Source organism: Mesoplodon mirus (assembly GCF_964341445.2).
Source record: "Mesoplodon mirus genome assembly, chromosome: 5".
Lineage (NCBI taxonomy): Eukaryota > Metazoa > Chordata > Mammalia > Artiodactyla > Ziphiidae > Mesoplodon > Mesoplodon mirus.
Window position 1 is genome coordinate 56,882,641 of NC_138980.1, and position 23,702 is coordinate 56,906,342.

At 39.0% G+C, this 23,702-nt stretch overlaps 1 protein-coding gene across 7 annotated transcripts in view; it reads left to right on the top strand.

Annotated features, from left to right (window-relative positions):
- LOC309804873 (uncharacterized protein) overlaps nt 1–23,402 on the top strand; it is a 57,843-nt gene extending 34,441 nt beyond the window's left edge. For 2 of the 7 annotated variants that reach the window (XM_082622556.1, XM_082622554.1), the window contains exons 2-6: nt 7,717–7,842; nt 8,419–8,569; nt 9,075–9,201; nt 9,448–9,543; nt 19,182–23,402. In XM_082622556.1, coding sequence (XP_082478682.1) covers nt 8,555–8,569; nt 9,075–9,201; nt 9,448–9,543; nt 19,182–20,722 — 1,779 coding nt within the window. In that variant the 5' untranslated portion in view covers nt 7,717–7,842; nt 8,419–8,554 and the 3' untranslated portion in view covers nt 20,723–23,402. Of the gene's footprint in view, nt 1–276; nt 360–6,364; nt 6,547–6,896; nt 6,975–7,716; nt 7,843–8,418; nt 8,570–9,074; nt 9,202–9,447; nt 9,575–19,181 lie in introns of those variants that run through there. The other 5 variants (XM_082622555.1, XM_082622553.1, XM_082622558.1 and 2 more) reach the window with 5 other exon arrangements.
- The last annotated feature ends 300 nt before the right edge of the window (nt 23,403–23,702 follow it).

The window sequence follows — 23,702 nt, forward strand, 5'->3', positions numbered from 1 at the left end:
TGCAAACTACATCTCCCAGAATGCCCGCGCTGAGGTGCCGCACATGCGCAGCGAGAGGCCAGGCGCGCGTGAGGTGTCGTCCCGGCGCGCGTGAGGTGTCGTCCCGGCGGGCGTGAGGTGTGGTCCCGGCGCGTTACACCTGATTCCAGCGCTGCGTTTCCCGCCCCGGTCCCCAACTCCCTTCCCGGCAGAAGGTCCACTGGGCGATGACGCACAGGTGCACTGTGCCAGGAATCTTGTGGTGGCGTCCGTACCTACTCCGTTTTAAGAACTCTCCTGGCAGGAACGGCTTTCACTAGAAATTTGAGGACTTAACTCTGGAATTTGAGTTTGAGCCCAAGGCTTTTCGTTGTGGGCCTGTGAGTATGAAGTTACGACAAAATGGGAAATACATCTTACAGATTTTATTAAAATGCCTGCAAATTGAAGCTAACAGTGGTTGAAGTTAGTACTGAGTGGGATAATTCTGAAGAACACAAACACAAATTTATATTGATTACACAAATATGATGACCAATAGCTAACTCGTCTGGGTAATATTTAAAGAGAAAAATTTGAAAAAGCTTGGAGACAGATCTCCTCCTCAGGGGAGTTCAATTTAAGAAGGTGTGTTCCCGACCCTTTGGAGTCGGGCCCCAAGAAGGGTCTACTTCAGAAGCAAAAGAAAGCTTTATTCTGTGGTCAAAGAATGGAGAGGTGCAAACTGGTGCTCTAGAGCACACGTTCTCCCGGAAAGACCATTAGCGGGGCTACTTTATAGGGTTCTTGTCAGTGGCGGGCGGGGTGGAGATCTCCTGGGTGAGGGGCAGGCGTGGTGCTCACGCACCTCAGACTGAAGTGCCGGGTACAGCGTCAGCACACGACCTGCTGCGGCCACCGCCATCTTGAATTCAATGTCCTGCGCAGGCTTCTGCTCACCTCAGGCCAAGTTGGGGTGTCCAGCACAGCGCACAGCGCTTCTGCTCTGGGAGCGCTAATGCGATGGGTTAGGTGCAAGGCCTCTGCACACGGCCCTCTAACAGGCCAGTGAAACTAGACTAAGCACAAAAGAAGAGGTTAGACCTTATCACTTAGATTCCATCTTATTTTCCCCAGGGGACCCTAGTGGCCTTTGGCAAAGTGGCAAATCCCCCCTCTTTCTTTTGACCTGCCCCTCATTCTTGACGGGTGCTGAGGGGTGAGGCTCTGTCTTCTGCAACTGCTTCCTGCCGAGTTTGGGTGTTGTCATAAATAACCCCAGGTGGAGGAGCACAACTTCTCCCCTGCTGCCTTGAGATATGTTTGATTGTTGACTGGCCTCAGCCCTGACTTCGTATCCCTGAGCGACCACCATTTGAAGTTTTATAGATTCTAATCTTTTGGAGACAAAGGACACCAGACAATTTAAACTACATGGCCCAAATATCAGCAAGAGGACAATGGTTCTTAAGGGACCCAGGAAACGTAGAAACCAAGGATGCTGGGGAGGGCTTGTTTTACCCTGCTCCAAAATTTGTTTGGCCAGATTAGGCTGGCTGGCTTCTGTTAGCCAAGTTGGTTTTCCTAGTAGCCTGTCTACACTTTCTTCAATCAGGCCACTTGCACTGATGTAAAAGCAACATGTTGCATTGACATGCACAAACCCCCTCCCTGGTCAGCCAACAGATAATCTAGGGCAATCCAGTTATCCTGAAATCCCTATTGCTTGGCATATACAATTACTTATCTTTTGCCTTTTTTTGGAAAAGGAGTTTTAGGTTGGAGAGAGGTTCACAAGAGTAGTGTGGAGTGGGGGGGGTGGGGGGGGATGGTGTCTGTTGTCTTGGGTTATTTCTCCAGAGGTTGGGGCTCAGGAGCCCTCTTCATTGGAGTGTGATGTACCCACGGAGTGATCCCCTGCAACTTCAGGGCAGAATGGGTGGTTAGGATCACGAAGCGTGGTCCGTTCCACTTAGGAGTGAGTTGATCTCGTGGGCTGCCTGTTTTCCATGTTTTTAGGTACGCCCACTCTCCTGGCTGGAAGGGATGTAGGGCCAGGTCAGTGTGTGCAGGCCACTCGTGGTTACCGTATTCTGTGAGAGCTTTCATGGTTTCTCCTACCTGGAGAGCTTGAGTTGTTTCATTCCAAGGGGGGGTTAAGGTGTCCCTTCTTGGGCTTGGGGAATGGATCGACCATTCATGAGTTCAGATGCATTTAAGTTTAACTTATCCCCACCGGGGACTAACCACATGTAGAGCAGAGCAGCCAGAAGAACCTGAATCCAGTTTTCTTGACAGGCTGAGTGTAAGGTCCATTTTATGCCCAGGGCACTCACTATCCCCTTCGTCACTTGAGACACAAATGCTGGATCATTATCATTTTGTAGGGATCCTGGGAGCCCAAACCTGGGGATTATTTCTTTTAGTAATGCCTTAGTCACTTCAGCTGCCCTTTCAGTTCTAGTGGGGAATGCTTATATCTGAAATTGTCCGGTACTCTCAGTGTGACAGTGAAATCTATCTGCCAGTGTTCTCCAGGGTCTGTCCCTCTGGTTTGAATGGGTCTTATCTGGGGGCCTCTGGGGGCTCTGGTGTTGGGGTTATTTATTGCACCAATGGGGCAGGTCTCAACTACCCAACCAATTATGTTTTTCGTGCTTGGGGTCACTATGATCTCAACCAGCTAATTATCTAGGACTTCCCTCCCATAGTGAGATCCTTAATGGTCCTCCCTGATGGCTTGGCAAGCTACAGTTTGGGGCATTAACTAGCCACCCATGACTCCCCAAATCCCTATTGAAGCCCCATTTTGGGATTTTGTCTAATATTTCTTCTGTGTAGATTGGGGAATAATTGGATGGATCTGACCTTCAAAGTATGAAGGGTAGTTGCCAAGTTACTGGTTCTAGGGTCACCTTTTTGGTGGTTGCATCCACCGTGTTGTTTCCCATTATCCTCTGCATCCTCCTTTTGGTGACCCCAGCAATGAATCATTGCCACCTTTTTTGGAATCTGTACTGCTTCTGAGAGTTTCAATATGCTTAAGCCATGTACTACCTATTTATTCTCTGCAGTAAGCATAACTCTTTCCCTTCAAATAGCCCTGTGTCTGTGTAGGGTGGCATATGCATACCAGGAATCTGTGTAGATATTTAAGGCCTTCCCTGTCCTGAGCTCTAAGGCTTGGGTGAGGGCCATCAGTTTCGCCTTTTGGGCTAAAGTCCCTGGGGGTAGGCCTCTTCATTCTATGACTTGGGTCTGGGAGGTTATTGCATATCCCACCAGGCTTTTTCCCTCCCTCATAAAACTACTCCTCTTCAGCGTTTGGGAGAGGCTTGATTCCTAGGTTGGTGTAACTGGGATAGACTGTGTCTGTTGTTTCTATACACTCATGTTCTAAGGGCCCTGTTTCTGTAGGTAGTAAGATGGCAGGATTTAATGTACGACAGGTTTGACAGGTTTTTTGTTTTATCTTGTTTTGTTGTTTTTGGCTGCGCCAGTGAAAGTGCTGACTGCTAACCACTGGACCACCAGGGAATTCCCAGTGTATGACAGCTTTTCATAGTAACCACTAAGGTGTCCAAAAGTGTAGTCTGGACTTGAATTGCCCCGGGGGATAGCATTCTGTTCCCTTAGAGCTTACTAATGCTTGAAACTGGTGTGGAGTTCATATGGTGATTGGCTGTCTGAACATTAACTTCTCAACCTCCTTTAGCAGGGTTGCAGTAGCTACTACTGCCTGTAGGCAAGGAGACCATCCCTTAGCTGTTTGATCTAATTGTTTAGATCTGTCCAGGGAGGTTTGTCCTCAGCCATTAACATTACCATCTTGTGCCCCCTGTCTAGGGGAATGCCAATCTCCAGTTTGTCTCCCATTAGGTGGATAGTAACTCCCAATTTATGTAAGATATCCCTTCCTATCAGGGATATAGGACATTTGGGAATGTGTAGGAAGGAATGGATGACGTGTTTGTCCAATTTGCATTTTAATGGCTCTATGAATGCCCATTCTTGGGCCTTCCCTGATACTCCCATAATTTTACAACTCTTATGACTGAGTGCCTGATCTGGTGTTCAGAACTGAGAAAGTGGCACCAGTGTTGACTAAGAATTCAACAGACTTTTCCCCAGTGTCCAGTCTCAGACGGGGCTCCTCAGGGGTCAATTGGAGAGCTGGCTTAGGAGCCCCTGGCCCCATTATTCTTCATCTATTTGGACCAGCTGCCTTCGAGGGTTGTGGCTGGGTTCTGCCATTTCCATCCACCTTGGGGGGCGCTGAGGGCATTGTCTCTTCTAGTGTCCCTCTTGTTTACATATGGTGCACTGATTGGGTACTAGTTTCCTTGACTTGCTATACCTTGGTGGAGTCTGGGGATCAGACTCACCAGGTCGAGAATCTCTGTGGGTAGTTAGTTCAAATTCCCAGGCTGTCTGGTTGACACTGAGGGGCAACAACCAGTAGGTGGGCTTGCCTCCAGGCCTTTTTGTCCTCTATATTTTGGTTTTTAAACACCCAGTAGGCAACCTCAACCAGGTGAGAGGTACACCTAATGTCGGGGGCACTTTGGGCCAGTTGACAGGTTTCTTTTCTGCTGCTTAGATTCCCTTTAGGAGTGATCTGTCCAGTCGAATTCAACGGCTACAATTTTCAACTCAGCATTGGTGTCTTTTCGAGGGACCAAAAACAAACAAAAAAACCCTTTTATTTACTTAGAAGTATTTGTCTGTCTCATCCTTGACTTTTAAATTTAATTCTCCATATGTGCTTTTATTCCCCTCCTCCACCATGCCCAATCCCAAATTCTTTTTTTCATCTTTTGCAGTTTGCACTGTTTTAGTTATTTACTTCCCTAATCTAGATGTGGATATGTCTTTACATCTGTTATTAAAATAAGAGTCCTTTTTGGTGACGTCTGGGTCATGCTGTCATTGGTATTAAAAATATTCTCGTTTTCATTATCTGAACTCTTAGAAAACATGGTCAAAATAGTCACACTGTTAGAAATTAAACTAGTACTATATCAGTACAAAGCACAACAGTTAATCCACAGATAAGGCCATAGACTAATTATTAAAGCTTATGATTGCAATGCATTTAAATTGTACACTTAAATTGTATCACTCCAGAGTGATGCAACAGTGGATAAACCATTTTTGTAAACTGCAAATCATGGCTGCCAGCATCGACAGCCAAGGGAAAAAAAAGCAATAGTAAAGACCAGGAAAGGCATAAAATCTTTTGCCTTATCCACTTGAGAGGATAACAGTGTTGCTTATACCTTTACTTTTGGGTTTTGTACTTATTCTCCAACTTTCCCCAGCCATCCTCCCAAAGCAGGACTTTTGAAGTCCCTGGGAGGGATTTCCTTGGGCAGTTCCAGGCAAAACTTTATGGTGGGTCACTCCACCTCAGTCTTCTCCTTTCATTTCTGCTTTTTTTCTGTCTGTCAATCCTCCCTTCTCCTTCATTCTCCTTTGCCTCTGTCCTCAGTCTCTCACTCTCAGTCCCTCATTCTCCCCCCTTTTGTCCTCTAGTCTCTATTCTCTGTTCTTATGCCTTAGGTCTTTTTGTCCCTTAGGCTTCCTTTCTCTTTTCCTTAGGTTCTCCTTTATTTTGTGTTTCAGTCTCCTCTTCCCTGTCTCAATTTTCTTTTTTTTAAGAAAAATTTTATTGAAGTAATATTGTGTTAGTTTGTGCCTTACAGCAAAGCAGCAAAGTGATTCAGTTATGCATATATATATACACATACATACTCTTTTTCCTATTCTTTTCCATTATGGCTTATTACAGGATATTGAATATAGTTCCCTGTGCTATGCAGTAGGATCTTGTTGTTTATCCATCAATTTTTCTTTTTTCGTCAATCGCCCCCTGCGATTTATTACCATAATTGTAATTTCCCCTAGGAGGATTTCCTATAATAATTAGCATAAGTAACTGTTCATGCCCCTCTCTGCTGCCCAAGTCTTGCATCACTTTTGCCCCTCTCCCACACTGGAATCTCCTGGACCATTTACCAGACCTTTTCAGTAGACTCTCCTACGAAAGGATTGCACCATTCCAAATTCCTCTTACACCAGTTACAGTCTTTCAGTAAAGTACTGTCCTACTGCAGATTCTTCCCCAATCCTGTAAAGTCTGCAATAGCTTCTACCTTACGCATTTGTATAATTCTCCTTTTTGTCATCTTTTCCCCCTACCCTCGCTGCCGCGGTGGTACAGCCCAGCCTCAGGTTCCGAATAAACCGAATTCCTCTGCTTGTACGGAACTGGCCGGCCTTTCAAGATGGCGGCTCCCACTGAGACACAGCGCATGGGGGCGGCCATATTGCCTCCTGAACAAAGCCGCCCAGGGTGTGGAGCGGGCAAAAGTGCCCGGTACGGAACAGCGCAGGCCCGGGAGCCTCGTGCTTTGCTCACCCAGATAGGAAGCGGGAGAGTTCGCCGCTATGAATGTGACATCCGTACTGGGATAAGCTGTGGCAGGCGTTTTGGGACCTGATAATCGAGCTGGGGGTCAGAAGGGGGATTTATGGGTTGAGACCTGAGGAAGACTGAAATTGTTATTGGGACGGCGGCCCATGAGGGTCAGTAATTGAAGGTCTATGGGGTCAGTGGTGGGGAGTCTCTAGGATGAGTGTTGGGTATGTATGTGGATCAGTCATAGGGAGAGCTGTGTTATTTGTGGGTCAGGGACGGCCGGCCTGTGTGCTGATGGGGTATCCGTGTGGCCAGTGATTTGTGGACCTATATGGCCAGTGCTGTGATGGGAGTGGGGGTGGAGGTGCTCTTTGAGGTTTCTGATTTCTGCACCTGGTGATTCAGTGATTTTTAGAGGTTATTAATGGGGCCCAGAGCTGGTAAAGGTTAGTCCCAGTTTACTGGGAAATGCCTCACTTTACAGTCTGTGTAGGTCAGAGGCTGCTCTCAAGTTGAAGCCCCTCCTCAGATGTTTTTTCAAGCCATCATGTCTTTCCATCATTCATATCATCACAGAAGAAAACATCCTTTGAATGTAAGACCAAACAAATCTAAAGGGACAGGATTATTACTGTCAATTCCGTCGAGCCAAAAACTACCAGGAACACCCTGTAGTTGAATAAGTTGGGTTTATTGCTCTTGCATTTAGTTAGGAACACGTACACAGTGGAGAGCCTTAAGGGTGTCTCGATAAGAGGGTGTTAGAAAACACTTGTAGGATTTGGCCTTGTGTTAGGTGATTTTGAGGAGGGTGTAGGGAACGGGCCTTGCTCTGAATTGGATGTTGTCAGGAAGTGGGGTAATTCAGTGAGTGGAAAGTTGAATAAATCTTATCTAGAGAGAAGAATGACTAGATTGAAGCTAAAGCTGTGATAGGTAAAAAAGCAGCAATCCTTCATGTTAGTTGGGAGAGGGGGATGTTTGGTATTTTGTGAATTGGAGAATATTGATGTTTTGTCTGTGTTCAGGTATGATTTAAGAGAGGTGTTGTTTTTGTCTTGATCCATCCTGGTCAGGGAGTGGCCTGTCTGATGTAAGTGATTCTTGTAATTGTTCGTGTTAAATAGGAGAGTTATGAGTGCCAGGCCAGTTCTCAGATAGGAAGGGCTGCTTTTTCTCTTTCTCATGTAAGATTTGATTTCAGCCCTGCCTCTTCCTCAGTTTATTGCAGTCCTTCTACATTCTGTTCAACAAACATTTATTAAATGCCTGCTGTTTACTTGTTGCAGAGCTGGGCGTTCAGAGATGAGCATGACTGTTTGATTGTTTTCTTCCAGATTTATTTTGACAAAGCCTGGGATACCCTATATGAAACAGTCTTCCTATCATGAGAGCACTCACTTCCTCTAAATGAGTTCAGCCCATGTCTGCATGACCCATCCTGGGACTGAGAAGATTACCAGGTAACTATCTTGCTGCATTGTGGTATGTTCATGTTTAACAGACTACTGTTATACAACCTATAACTATTTTTTTAAATATAGACAACTGCACTATTAAAAATTAGCAAACAGAAAACATCTTAAAATTAACAAAATCCACAATTTTAATCCATGAATACTGACTTGGCAAGAGAATTTGCCAAGTTAGGGGAAAATATGAAACAGCTCTTAGGATTTTACTGGCTGCTTCTGTTTAGGGAATATGGGAATGCATATTCCCTAAACAGAAGCAGTTTTCTACTTCATCATTCCCATTCTTATTGCCAGGGATCTGCTCCATCTTGAGTTAAATCTTTACATATATATCCATGATTATTGTCTTATGGTAGTTCTGCATATAGAACAACAAATAATTGCTGGTCCAAAGGAGAAGAATAAGGTGCTAGTAAGTCAACAGAAAACATATCAGCATTCATCCAATTAAAAATACACCTTGTCTAAGTTCTATGTGATCATATTATAATCACAAGAGGGCTTCCCTCACGTGGTGGTTTGGTAAGGACTCTTCCGTAAGGACCAAATGACCTTCTTCTACAGGGTGGCCTGTTATCCACCTGACTTTTGGTGGTAGTGTTTCTAGACTGGTGAATGTCAGTTCTGGCTCCGGGAGGCTCCATTCTATCTCCCAGTCCTGATTCCTCGGACCTTTTCCTGTTTGGAAGAGAAGCAGAAGATGACCAAGTCTCAGGTGAGTTGCTTGCTTACTTTGTACTTGATTTCCATACAATGAAATAGAAAAGAGTGGAAAGTCAAAAATTAGGATTAGGGAAAATGTAGAGAGAACGAAAGATAAAGACTTGAAAAGAGTTACTATGTAATATGCAGATTATATATTTTGAAACCACATGAAACCACTATTAAACTATAGTTCATATATATATATTATATATAAATTTCGAGAAGACACAGTGGAAAGTTAGAGGATATCATATACATGATTTGCATTCTCATGTACCATTTGTTGAATAATCCACTTACTTGAAGTGGATGCTGCCTTGATTAAATTTCCATTTGTGATTAGGTCTCTTTTGCTTTCCTGTTCTCTTGCTGTGTTTGACTCTTTTTGCTGAAGATAGATCTTTACATCATTTTTCTCAATAGGCATAATGTAGAACTGGGAATGTAGTTTTGTTTACTATGGTAAAAATGTTGAGAATGATCAGTTCAGATTGAACAGGAGCATGCTATTACAGGGTCCAGTGTCATTCGAGGATGTGGCTATAGATTTCACCCAGGAGGAGTGGCAGCAACTGGACCCTGCTCAGAGGACCCTGTACAGGGATGTAATGCTGGAGAACTACAGCCACCTGGTCTCAGTGGGTAAGGATGGCTTCCCAACATAACTCAGAGTTAGCCAATCCAGTGCCTCTCACTGGAATTTGATTGAGTTGGGTGGGTTCTTGACCTACCTGTGACTTTTTGCTCTCTTTCTTCTCTCCAGTGGAAGGTCATTACTGTGCTGAGGGCCAGCTGGACAACTTCATTGTAGGGCTCCTAAAACTGTACCTTTTCTTCTTTCTTCAGTGTAGTCAACTCAATTCCTCAATTTTTTTTTTTTTATCATAGGGTATCCAGTTTCCAAACCAGGTGTCATATCTAAGTTGGAACAAGGAGAAGAGCCATGGATCATGAAGAGAGACATATCGAATTGGATCTATCCAGGTGAAAATCTGGCAGATGGAAGACAAAGGAAGTGAAATATCAGTTTGTTTTTGTTTTTAATTGGTTGACAACTAAGACTTACATTTCCACCCAGATTGATAACTCCTATTCCTTCTTGCTCCTGTGCTGTGCTTGTAGTAGGTATTCAACAACTAGTTAATTCAGTAGTAGTGAGCCATGTACAGAAGAGAAATTTCTTATTGATCCACTCAACAATCATATCTTTAGTACCTTTCTAAAAGAGATTCAAAGACAATAGAAGGCAAATGCTTTTCAGGAACATAGGTTATACATAGAAAGACAAGATATCAAGATTTACAGCTATACAAAATTGCATGTCCAATATAGTTACTGCTTCAGGGGTTCAGTGAAAATTATAGTCTAAAGAGATGTGGCATAATTTAAGAAGGCATTTTTCAAAGCATGAACCAGCTACTTTGAAGCATATGTGAAGTGTGGCTTAGGCAGAAGGAGGAAGGTGAGGGCAAGCTCTAGGAAAGGACATGTACAAATCCTTGGAGTTAGAAATCAACATGGCTTTTCTGATAGAAATTTTCTAGGCTTACTTGACTTTAATAAAAGATATTTATTGGGGAATAGTGGAATATAAAGTTGGTTACACATTGTGACTACAGCTATGTTTCACTAGCTGTACCCTGAAATTTTCTGTTATTATTTTTTTTAAGCAGCTTTGAGATATAACTCATATGCCATACAGTTCACCCATTTAAAGTCAGCAGTGGTTTTTAGGATATTCACAGATTTGTGCAACTGTCACCACAGTCAATTTTAAGACAGTTTTATCACCTCCAAAAGAAACTCTATACCCTTCAGCTATCACACCCCTTCTTCCCATCTCCCCAGCCCTAAGCAATCACTAATCTGCTTTCTGTCTGTATTGATTTGCCTTATTCTTGATATTTCATATAAATGTATTCATATAATATGTGGTCTTTTGTGACTGACTTCTTTCATAATGTTTTCAAGGTTCATCCACATTTTAGCATGTATCAGTACTTCATTCGTTTTTTGGCTGAATAATATTACATTGTATTGATATACTACATTTTGTTAATCCATTCATTAGTTGTTGGATATTTGGCTTGTTTCCGTCTTTTGGCTACATGAATAATGCTACTGTTAACATTCATATATAAGTTTTTGTATAGACATATCTTTTTCTTTTCCTTTGGTGTGTACCTAGGAGTAGAATTGCTGGGTAATACAACAACTCTCTGTTGAACCAAAACGGTCCCTGAAGACTAATTAGGTTGAGCATTTTTTTATGTGCTTATTGGCCATTTATGTATGTTCTTTGGAGAAATATCTATTCAGATCACTTGTCCTTTTTTTTGAAGTATAGTTAACTTACAATATTATCTTAGTTTCAAGTGTACAACATAGCGATTCAACATTTTAATAGATTATACTCCATTTAAAGTTATTACAAAATAATGGCTATATTTTCCTGTGCTATACAATATAACCTTGTTGTTTATTTATTTTATACATAGTAGTTTGTATCTCTTAATCACCTATCCCTACCTTGCCCCCCATCCATTTTTGAATTATTTGTTTTTTATTATTGAATTATGAGCTCTTTATATAAAGTTCCTATATAGAACTTTCATGTTAAGTTTGTTATATAGATATAATTCTTTGTATAGAATTCTTATTTGATATAAATCTCTTATCAGATAAATGATTTGCACATACTTCCTCCCATGTTTTCTTTTTACTCTCTTGATTGTGTCATTGAAGCACAAGAGTTTTTAACTCTTTTTTAAATTTTTTAAAATTTTTGGCTGCATTGGGTCTTCATTGCTGAGCGCGAGCTTTCTCTAGTTGTGGCGAGCGGGGTCTACTCTTGGTTGCGGTGCGCAGGCTTCTCATTGCGGTGTCTTCTCTCGTTGCGGAGCACAGGTTCTAGGTGCCCAGGCTTCAATAGTTGCAGCATGTGGACTCAGTGGTTGTGGCACGTGGGCTCAGTAGTTGTGGTGCATGGGCTTAGTTTCCGTGCAGCATGTGAGATCTTCCCAGACCAGGGATCGAACCTATGTCCCCTGCATTGGCAGGCAGATTCTTAACCACTGTGCCACCAGGGAAGTCCCAAGAGTTTTTTTTTTTGTTTTTTTGTTTTTTTGTTTTGCTATACGTGGGCCTCTCACTGTTGTGGACTCTCCCGTTGTGGAGCACAGGCTCCAGACGTGCAGGCTCAACGTCCATGGCTCATGGGGCCAGCCGCTCCGCGGCATGTGGGATCCTCCTGGCCCGGGGCACGAACCCGTGTCCCCTGCATCGGCAGGCGAACTCTCAACCACTGGGCCACCAGGGAAGCCCCGCCAAGAGTTTTTAATTTTGATGAAGTATAGTTTATCTATTTTTATGTTGTTGTTTGTGCTTTGGTGTCGTATCCAAAAATCCATTGCCAAATCCAATGTTGTGAAGATTTTCCCCTATGTTTTTTTCCTAAGAGTTTTGTACTTTTAGCTCTCACATTTAGGTCTTTGATCTGACATTTTGAGTTAATTTTTGCATATGGTGTGGGGTAAGGGTCCAACTTCATTCTTTTGCCTGTGGTAATCCAGTTGTTCCAGTACCATTTATTGAAAAGACTCTCCTTTTCCCATTGAATGGTCTTGGTACTCTTGCCAAAAATCAATTGGCCATAAATGAAAGGGTTTATTTCTGGACTGTCTATACTATTCTGTTCATCTATATATCTGTTCTAAAGCCAATATCACATTCTCTTGATTACTGTTGTTTGTGGTAAGTTTTGAAATTGGGAAGTATCATTCTTCCAACATTGTTTTTCTTTTTCAGCATTGTTTTGGCTCTTCTGGGTCCATATGAATTTTAGAATCAGAGTATCAGTTTCCACAAATAAACCTCTTCAGATTCTGATAGGGATTGGTTGAATTTGTAGATCGATTTGAGGAGTATTGCCATGTTAACAGTATTAAGTCTTCTGATACTTGGAACATGAAATGTTTTTCCATTTATTTAGATCCTCTTTAACTTCTTTCAGCAATGTTTTATAGTTTTCAGAGTATAAGTTGTGTACATCTTTGTTAAACATACTTCTTAGTATTTTATTCTGTTTGATACTATTGTAAATGAAATTATTTCATTAACTTTATTTTTGGATTGTCCATTGCAAGTGCATAGAAATGCAATTGATTTTTGAATATTGGTCTGGGATCCTGCAAACTCACAAAGTTTACTAGTTCTAATAGTTTTTAGCTAATTCTTTAGGATTTTCCATATAAATGAATTTGTCATCTGTAAATAGAGATCGTTTTAAATATCCCTTTTTTTGGATGCTTTTTATTTCTTTTCTTGGTTAACTACCCTGGCTAGAACCTCTAGTACAATGTTGAATAGAATGGAGAGTGGACATCCTTGTCTTGTTCCTGATCTTATGGGAAAAATCCAGTCTTTTACCATTAAGTTATGTTAGCTGTAGGTTGTCATGCCCTTTGCCAGTTTGTGGAAGTTCCTTTCTATTCCTAGTTTGGTGAGTGTTTTTATCATGAAAATGTGTTGCATTTTGACAAATGTTCCTTCTGCATCTGTTGAAATGATCTATTTATGTGATGTGTTAATGGATTTTAATTAATACATTTTTGGACAGCAAACCAACCTTATATTTCTGGATAAGTTCCACTTGGTGATGGTGTATAATTCTTTTTATGTGTTGCTAGATTTGGTTTGCTAGTTGTGTTGAGGGTCTGCAAGACCACCTTCAGTTCTGCTGATTTACTAGAAGGACTCACAGACTGAGAAAAGCTGTTATATTCATGATTATGGTTTATTACAGTGATAGAATTTACCAGTCTAAATATGGACATTTCTTTGTGGGAAGATTTTTATTTATTAAGTTTCTTTCCTTGATGTGGATCTATGTAAATTATTTACTTTTTCTTGAGTTAGTTTTGGTAGGTTGTTTTTTTTTCCAAGGAATTTTTCCAGTTCATCTAAATTGTCATATTTATTGGTATAAATTTTTTTCATAATATTCCCTTTTTGTTCTTTTATGTCTGTAGGATCTCTAGAGATGTTCTGTCTTTCATTCCTGACACTGATACTTTGTTTTCTTCTTTCCTCATCACTAGCTAAAACATAACAATTTCATTAATTTTTTTTCAAATAATCAGGTTTTGATTTCATTTATTTTTCTTTATTGTTTGTCTATCTTCTACTGATTTCCACTCTGATCTTTATTGTTTCCTGTCTTCTGTTTATTTTAGGTTTAATTTGCTCTTTTTCTAGCTTCTTAAGGTAGAAGCTTAGATCATTAATTTGAAACCTTTATGTTTTCTAGTATGAACATTTAAATATAGATAGTCCTTACTTTGTATGGTAGTGAGGGGCCATAAAAATTACCATGGAAGCCAGAACTTTGCCAAGTAATTTTTATAATCGACGGGAAAAATTGTAATTGATTTTGACCTTTAAACATTTTTCGTCAAAACATTAAAAGTTATCTTGGGGACTTCCCTGGTGGTCTAGTGGTTAAGACTTTGCCTTCCAATGCAGGGGGTGCAGGTTTGATCCCTGGTTGGGGAGCTAAGATCCCACATGCCTTGTGGCCAAAAAAACAAGACATAAAACAGAAGCAGTATTGTAACAAATTCAGTAAAGACTTAAAAAAACATGGTCCACATCAAAAAAAAAATTGAAAAAAAATGTTATCTTGCTGTTGGTTATAACTGTTTATAGAGATGAAATGTAGTAAAACTAATATTTATTTACTACCCTGCAATTTAAAACATTGGAAGCATTGAAAATGTCTTTAATTTCTTTCCAAAAACTCTATGTAGAGTGGTTTGAACAGTGCTTGCCTTCTTATAATTGTATAACTTATGATAAGGAGTTAACATGTTCTCTGTGCCTTAGTGAATTGTCATATTACTTTCTAAGGTTGGGTCAGCTTCCAACATTTTCTCCTTTGTGCTTTCAGTGTTGTGAAATATGTCGAAGGTAATGTGAAAATTTAGGCATCACTTTCTTTGAAATATTTTTATCCTTTCCATCACAACCCAGAAATTTATGTTGATAAGTTTGCCTTCACTAAGTTCCTCTGGCTGCATATCTAAAGTCTCATAAATAGTGGCAATGCCAACATGGTCAGCTATTTTCTAATCACATCCAGTGTTGTTATGTGTTGTTTCTTTGCTGCATTTACATCTTTGTTGGTCAATTCCCTCTTTCAGTTATGCATTTTTGGATGATTAGGATAATTTGGATAATGTCACATGGGTTTATCAGTGGGATACAAGGAGGAAACAAACTATACACTTTGCTGTCTGTATATATATTGGACAACAGATGTGAAGTTAATAATCACCAACAGACTTTGAAAGAAGTGAAATGATTGGGTACTGATCATGATGCATATCTGTTATTTATTTAGTGATTTATGGACCGAAGAGCTAGCAGTGAAGTTTGTACTTTATGCTGTTAGACATACTGTGGTCATTAAAGTGTGAACTATGTTGTTGGCAGACTGGTGTTATTTAACTAAACTGTGGTAACTAAATTTCATGCTTGTTGAAATCTTGCAAAATGAGGATTACCTGCATATAATTTGTCCTCTAAGCATGAAGCTGTGTCCCACAAATTTTGATATTTTGTGTTTTCATTTTCATTCAATTCAAGTTATTTTCTAATTTCTCTTTGGACTTTTTGACACATAGTTTATTTACAAATATGTTATTTAATTCCCAAATATTTGGGGAGATTTCTGATATTTCTTTTTGTTATTTATTTCTAATTTAGTTCCATTATGGTTGGAAAATATACTGTGTATGATTTCCATCCTTATAAAATTATTGCAGTTTGTTTTGAAGCCCAGTATATAGTCTATTCTGATGTTTGATTAATGTGTTCTTGAAATGAATGTGTGTTCTGTTGTTGGATGGGGTATCTGTAGATGTCAGTTGTCAAGTTCATTGATATTTACTGATTTTCTTTGTCTACTTGTCTTTTTTTAAAATATATTTTTAAAATATGACTTGAATTTTATTTATTTGTTAATTATTATTTTTTAAAATTTATTTTTGGCTGTGCTGGGACTTTGTTGCTCCATGCAGGCTTTCTCTAGTTGCGGCGAGTGAGGGCTACTCTTTGTTGCGGTGGGCAGGCTTCTTACTGTGGTGGCTTCTCTTGTTGAGGAGCATGGGCTCTAGGCACACGGGCTTCAGTAGTTGCAACACATGGGCTCGGTACTTGTGGCTCGCGGGCTCTAGAGCACAGGCCCAGTAGTTGTGGTGCATGGGCTTATTTGCTCCACGGCATGTGGGATCTTCCTGGACCAGGGATCGAACCTGTGTCCCTTGCATTGGCAGGTGGATTCTTAACCACTGCTCCATCAGGGAAGTCCTGTCTACTTGTCTTATTAATCATTGTGGGAGGGGTGTTGAAATCTCTAGCTGTAATTGTTAATTTGTCTGTTTTGTCTTTCATTTTTGCTAGTTTTGGTTCATGTTTTGTGGGGCTCTGTTGTTAGGTACATATACATTTATAATTGTTATATTTTCTTGCTGTATTGATCCTTTTGCAATTTTGAAATATACCTAATTTCTAATATTTGTTATCTTGAAATCTCTATTGTCTGATTTAATATAGCTACTACAACTCTCTTATGCTTAAAACTTTTTTCCCATCCTTTTGTTTTCAACCTATTTATTTATTTTTGAATTGAAAGTGAATCTCTTTTAGACAACGTACAATTAGTTTTATCTAGTCTGACAGTTTCTGATTGGAAAATTATTCCATTCCTAAATCTTTATAATTACTGATTTGGTTTGATTTGTATTTGCCATTTTGCTATTTGTTTTCTATTTGTTTAATCTCTTTTTTGGTCCCTGTTATTTTGTTACAAGAATATTTTTTAATAGACTTTTTAATTTGTTTATTTATTTATGTATTTAGCTGCATTGGGTCCTCGTTGCTGCATGCAGGCTTTTCTCTGGTTGTGGAGAGCAGGGTCCACTCTTTCTTGCAGTGTGCAGGCTTCTCATTGCGGTGGCTTCTCTTGTTGTGGCGCGTGGGCTCTAAGCATGCGGGCTTCAGTAGTTGTGGCACATGGGCTCAGTAGTTGTGGCTCGCATGCTCTAGAGCACAGGCTCAATAGTTGTGGCACGTGGGCTTAGTTGCTCCGTGGCATGTGGGATCTTCCCAGACCAGGGCTCAAACCCATGTCCCCTGCATTGACAGGTGGATTCTTAACCACTGCACCACCAGGGAAGTCCTTAATAGACCATTTTCATTCCCCTGTTTATTTTTTAGTTGTAGTTCTGTGTGTGTGTGTGTGTGTGTGTGTGTGTGTGATGTTGCTATAGGGATTACAATATATTTATCTTCTTATAACCCACCTTATGTTGATACTGCTTTTTTTTTCTCTCACAAATTATAGAAACTTGCACTAGCATAGCTCCATTTTTTGCCCTCCTGAACCACCTTGTGCTGTTTTGTTCTCTTAGTCATGTATGTTACGTTTGTATTTGTCGTAAATTTGACAGTATAGTGTTACTGTTTTTGCTTTAAGAAGTCTTTTGAAGAAATTAGAAGGAAATATTTTTAAAATTATAGATATTTAAATCCTTTATATTTACCCAAATAGTTTAAAATTTTTCTGTTGTCTTGTGGATTTGAGTTATCATCTGGTATTATTTGTTCAGCAGGAAAGATTTTCTTTAGTATTTCTTATAGATCAGTTCTGTTGGTAACATTTTTTGTTTATCTGGAAATGTCTTCATTTTGCCATTATTAAAGTTTCACTGAATGTAGAATTCTTGGTTGACAGGTTGCTTTCTTTTAGTATTTTGACTGTGTGTCATTTCAGTATTTCCTGACCTCAGTTTGTGTGTGTGTGTGTGTGTGTGTGTGTTGAAAATTCAGCCAACAGTACTCTTATTCTTTGATACATGATGTGTCATTTTTTTCCTTGCTGCTTTGAAGGTTTTTCTTTTTGCCTTTATTTTTCAGCAGTTTAATTCTGATTTGGCTGGTTGTCTTGGTATCCTTCCTGTGGTCTGTTGAGCTTTTTGTATGTGTAAACTAATGTTTTCCACCGAATTTGGTAATTTTAAAGACATTTCTCCAGATTTCTTTTGGCTCTTCCCCCCCTTTCTAAATTCTAATTACACTATACTGGAATGCCTAACTGCTCCACAGATCTTGAGATTCTATTTTTTTAATAATTTTTTTTGTTCTTTGGACTGAATAATTTCTAGTGATATATCTTCGAGTTTACTGATTCTGATTTTGCCTTCTGCTGTCTCAAATCTACTAATGAGCCCATCTGGTGAAATCTTCATTTCAACTTTAGAATTTTCATTTGATTCTTTTATTTTTTAATTTACATAAAATAAATGTTACTCTTTCTTTAAAGTTTGAAAAAGGCATAGAGGAAGTTAACTGCCACCACAATCATGATACAGAAAAGTTCCGTTACTCTCAAAAATTCTTCTTCCTGCCTCCTTATAATCAAACTGGTTCTTTTATATTCTTCTTTCCTCTTTTGAAATTGTCAGTTTATTCACTTGTTCCTTAGAATATTTTCCCTTAGTTCTTTGAATATGTTTATAATAGCTTCTTTAAAGTCTTTGCTAAATCCAACATTTGCACCCATTTGGAGTCAGTTTCTATTGACTGATTTTGTTCCTTAGTATAGGTCACATTTTTTTCCTTATATGTCTAGTAATTTTTGGTTGAAAGCTCTACATTGTAGACAGTACGTTATAGTGTCTTTGGATCCTTTTATTCCTTCTGAGAGTTTTTGTTTTTGAGGCACTTGCTTGGGCTTAAACTGTGACATCTTTCTGTCCTGTGGAGTGTCATCACTAATATCTCTGCTTAGTTTTGTTTGTTTGATTAAGCCTGGCTATAGATGTGAACTAATGATTTGGACAGAGGTTTATTAGACACCTAAAGCCAGTATGACTTCTACTCTTTGCCACCTGGATTGTGCATGTCTCAGAACCCTTTAAAAGTATAGGAAATTTGCAAGTTTCCCCAGCTTTTCAATCACTGCTGGGCTCACTAGGGTCTCTTTTCACAAATATTTTAGCAGTCAGGTAGGAATGTATCGCAAGTTCATTATCTCAACCTTTCTATGATTCTTTTGCTTACAAATTCTCCTTGTTAAATTCCTAGCTGCTCTACTATCAGCATAAAACTGTATCTTGTGGATTTGTGTTATCTGTCAATGCCCCATAAACTAGGGGTGCGAGACAGGAAAACCTTAGGAAAGAATGCCACAAACTCCCCATTCTTACCTAATGAAGTAGAAATTTTTGACAAGTAAACACTTTTCACCTTGTGGCCTGCCTTTGGTAGTTTTCCAGTGCCCTGAATTGGATGTTTTTAAAATTATTTTATTCAGTTTTATACTTGTTTTCTGACGAGGGGAACTCCGTGACTACCTCATGCCACCATTATCAGAAGTAAAGTCCATCTTTAGTTACTCACCCAATAAATTTACATGTTTTGTTGTGGTTTAAATGGCCTGTTGCCCGCCCAGTTCTCTGTCTTCATGGACCATCCTGGATCATCCATTTGTTTCACCTCTTCTGTCCTCTACTCAATCTTTATATCTTTCTGATTTTATCTCTACAATTTTATTCTTTCAGACAGGGAGACTAGACTTGACACACATCAATTGGATACACTTGGAGATGTTTACTTTCATAAGGACATACTGGAAAGTGTCACAAGGGATCATTCATTGTACTCCGTTTTAAAGGTCTGGCAAGGCAACCAGCTGGAGAGAGATCAGGAAAATCAAGACAGACTTCTCAGGCAAGTCACAGCCATCAACAACAAAACAGTTATTGAAGAGTCAAACTATACATATAATGCATTTGGAAAAATATTTCATAACTGCACAGACCTAGATACTTCAAGACAAAGACTGTATAAGTGTGATTCATTTGAAAAGAGCTTGGAACCTACTGTAAACCTATTCAGTTGTAATAGGGGTTATGCAAGAAAAAACACAGATGAGAATTTTGGATGTGGGAGAACTACTAGTTCTTCCTATTCTAAGCATGAAAAAATTCATAATAGAGTGAAACACTGTGCAGATAGTAAATATGGAAAAATCATCAGCGATAAACAATCTCTTATTCAATATGTGAATGTTGAAACTGGGGAGAAGATCTGTGTATGTATTGAATGTGGAAAATCTTTTCTCAAGAAGTCACAGCTCATTATACATCAAAGAATTCATACTGGAGAGAAACCTTATGGTTGTAGTGCTTGTGGGAAAGCCTTCAGTGAGAAATCACATCTCATTGTACATCAGAGGACACATACTGGGGAGAAACCTTATGAATGTTCTGAATGTGGAAAAGCCTTCTCTCAAAAATCATCCCTCATTATCCATCAGAGAGTTCATTCTGGTGAAAAACCATATGAATGTAGTGACTGTGGGAAAGCATTCTCCCAGAAATCACCCCTCATTATACATCAGAGAATACATACTGGTGAAAAGCCATATGAATGTAATCAGTGTAGGAGGGCCTTCTCCCAGAAGTCACAGCTGATTATACATCATAGAGCTCATACTGGAGAGAAGCCTTATGAGTGTACTGAATGTGGGAAAGCCTTCTGTGAGAAGTCCCACCTCATCATACATAAAAGGATTCACACGGGGGAGAAACCCTACAAATGTGCTCAGTGTGAGGAAGCCTTCAGCAGAAAGTCAGAACTTATTATACATCAGATAATTCATACTGGGGAGAAACCTTATGAATGTACCGCATGTGGGAAGACCTTCTCCCGGAAGTCACAGCTCATTATACATCAGAGAACGCATACTGGAGAAAAGCCCTATAAATGCAGTGAATGTGGAAAAGCCTTCTGTCAGCAGTCACATCTCATTGGACATCAGAGGATTCACACAGGAGAAAAACCTTACGTTTGTACTGAATGTGGGAAAGCCTTCTCTCAAAAGTCTCACCTCCCAGGACATCAGCGGATTCATACGGGAGAGAAACCTTATATATGTGTTGAATGTGGAAAAGCCTTTTCCCAGAAGTCAGACCTTGTTGTACATCAGAGAATTCATACTGGGGAGAAACCTTATCAATGTGCTTTATGTGGAAAAGCCTTCATCCAGAAATCACAACTCACTGTACATCAGAGAATTCATATAGTGGTGAAATCATAAGAATGGACTAAGCATGGAAAAGCCTTCAGTATCTGTTCAAGCCTTAATAAGTACCACAAAACTCACAGATTTAATGTGTTTCTAGGCATCTTTGTTGGTACTATTTTACAAGTGAAATCATATTTCTAATGTATTTAATTTTTTAATCAAAGCTAATACAATAAAAAGTTTTGTTTATATAAATTTTCACTTTGGCATGTTAAACTTTTAAGATTTGGAACTGAATGATTAGCATAACAGAACAAATTACATATGGTCTATTTTGAAGTTACATGTTCCTGATTATACTACATAATAAGTTAGGCATGTGGTAATATTGTTAATGTTAGCTTCTCATAATTACGGCCATGCAGTAATTACCCAAAGAGGACCTGAAGAAAGCATGAGTCAAAAAGTGCCAAGACCTAGAAACTGCACTAAGGGGAGGGGACTTGATCATCAGACCCTAAAAGTATATGTAAAATTCTTCTTATAGAATGATGGAAAGATGGGTTGAAAAGGTTCAGTAAATGTGGTCTTTATGTGTTTTTTAATTTTGATAATATAAGTTGATTTGTGTCTGTGGATGGACCCAGGACCTTGGAATTGTCACTGCTTGCTCATTTCTCCCTTTTACCCTGCCCTTCTAGGAGCTTGGTGTGGTGGAAAGACATTGGTTCTAAAGTCAGATGGCCCTGAGTTTTAACCCTTGTTCCCTTATTAATAGATTGTGTGACATTTATGAAGACCTTTTTAACCCTCAGTGTCTGTTTGCTCATCTGTATGTGAAATCCTGGCAGACAGCGCATTGTTTTTTAGTTATTTCTGATATATACATTTTAAAGTAATAACTAGAATTATGACTTAAAACATTATACCAGAACATATAAGATTTTTAGAAATTTCATGTAATGTCTGAAACATTTATATTAACATATTTCCATACAAATAACCCAAAGAAAGTTTAGTATTAGTTGTTTTTGTTTGTTTGTTTTTTTATACTGCAGGTTCTTATTAGACATCAATTTTATACACATCAGTGTATACATGTCAATCCTAATCGCCCAATTCAGCACACCACCATCCCCACCCCACCATGGTTTTCCACCCTTGGTGTCCATACGTTTGTTCTCTACATCTGCAGACAGCACATTCTTAGCTAATATTTGTCCTGTTTATCCCTCTCTCTTTTCTTGAAATAGGCTACTAATTCCAATGTGCACACATTTAAATTTGATTTGCATTTAAGACACAGTACTTCTGATCTCAGCTTTCCTGTCTTCTCCTTTGTCCATTTCACTGCCTTTGTGTCTGGTGATCTAACTCATGCTATGTTAAAGAGACCTCAATTACTTTTCATTTATTTTATTTTGCAAACACATACAAATTGTGATATATCTATATCTGTATCTAGTTGATTCTAATATATATATGGAAATACTAAGGGACAAGAATAGTCAAGTCACTCATTAAGAACAAATGTTAGAGAATTGATCAGACTAAGGTTTCCCACAAAGCTGTAGTAATGTAGGCAATATAGTATTTACAAGAGTGACAAAAATAGATTAATGAAATGAGAGCCTGAGAATGAAAAAATTATATATGAGTAACTTTATGACAAAAGTGGCATTGTAATCAGAAGGGGAAAAATTATCTTTTTCATAAATTGTTCTGGGTCAATTAAATATAAATATGAAATGCAAAATGACAAAGTTTCCAGGTAATTATATAGGAGACTCTTCATAGCCTTAGGATGGGGAAAAATGTTTAACACTGTGCATGAAGAAAAGATTGATAAAATGGCTTATATTAATATTAAAATTTCTTCTGTGTTAAAAGAAGTGATTAGTTTGGAATAAACTTGGATGTATCTAGCAAAATTACATATGCAATTTCTAAACATTTTTAGGAATCTTCTAAAGATATGTTGGGGAAATATTAAGAGATGCATGCTTGGGACTTCCCTGGCAGCCCAGTGGTTAAGACTTCACCTTCCAATGCAGGGGTGCAGCTTTGATCTGTAGTTGGGGAGCTAAGATCTCACGTGTCTCAGGGCCAAAAAACCCAAAACATAAAACAGAAGCAATATTGTAACAAATTCAATAAAGACTTTAAAAATGGTCCACATCAAAAAAAAATCTTAAAAAAAAGAGGTGCATACTTATGTTTATTCATCATAGCACTATACACAACAGAAAAAAGACAATAAACAGCCTAAATGATTATTGATAGAAAATGTTTAATATAGTATATCTGCACACTGGGGACCGTGCAACTCTAAAAAGGAATGAGATACATCTTTTTATACTCTCCAGTCATGTTCTTAAATAAAGCAAGGCACAGAAGAATTACAGTACACTGTCTTCTAAGAAAGACAGGTAGTGGTGGGAACAAGTGGACATATTTTCTTATATATAAGTACAAATGCTGAAAGGAAAGACCCAAATATTAATTAAAATGTTTTGCTCTAAGGTGACTGAACATGGTGGAAAGGATAGTGATATCCCTTAGACCTCTCATAAATGTAACTTTGTTTTGTATAATTGACTTTGGAACCATGTAAATAGTATAAATAGTAAGAAAACAAAGTCAAAATGAAGTGACACCTAAAAATTTAGCAAAATGAAACTAAACATGTATAGCATTGGTGGTTAACCATACCAAGAAATAATTTCAAGTAACTTTAAACTGTTTGTCTGTTTTTCCCTGGTGGGATATATCATAAGGATAAAGGAATGGCAAAGAAGGTTTTTTTCAGTAACTGTTCTGTTACTCATAATACTGGTATTGATAATAATATTGGATACATACACATACAGAGAGAAGAAAAAGAAATGAAGGAATGGATCAAATAAATACAGTAGTCCCCCCTTATCTGCGGTTTCGCTTTCTGTGTTTTCAGTTACCTGTTGTCAACCTCCATCTAAAAATATTAAATGGAAAATTCTGTAAATACTTTGTAAGTTTTAAATTGCACATCATACTGAGTAGTGTGAAGAAG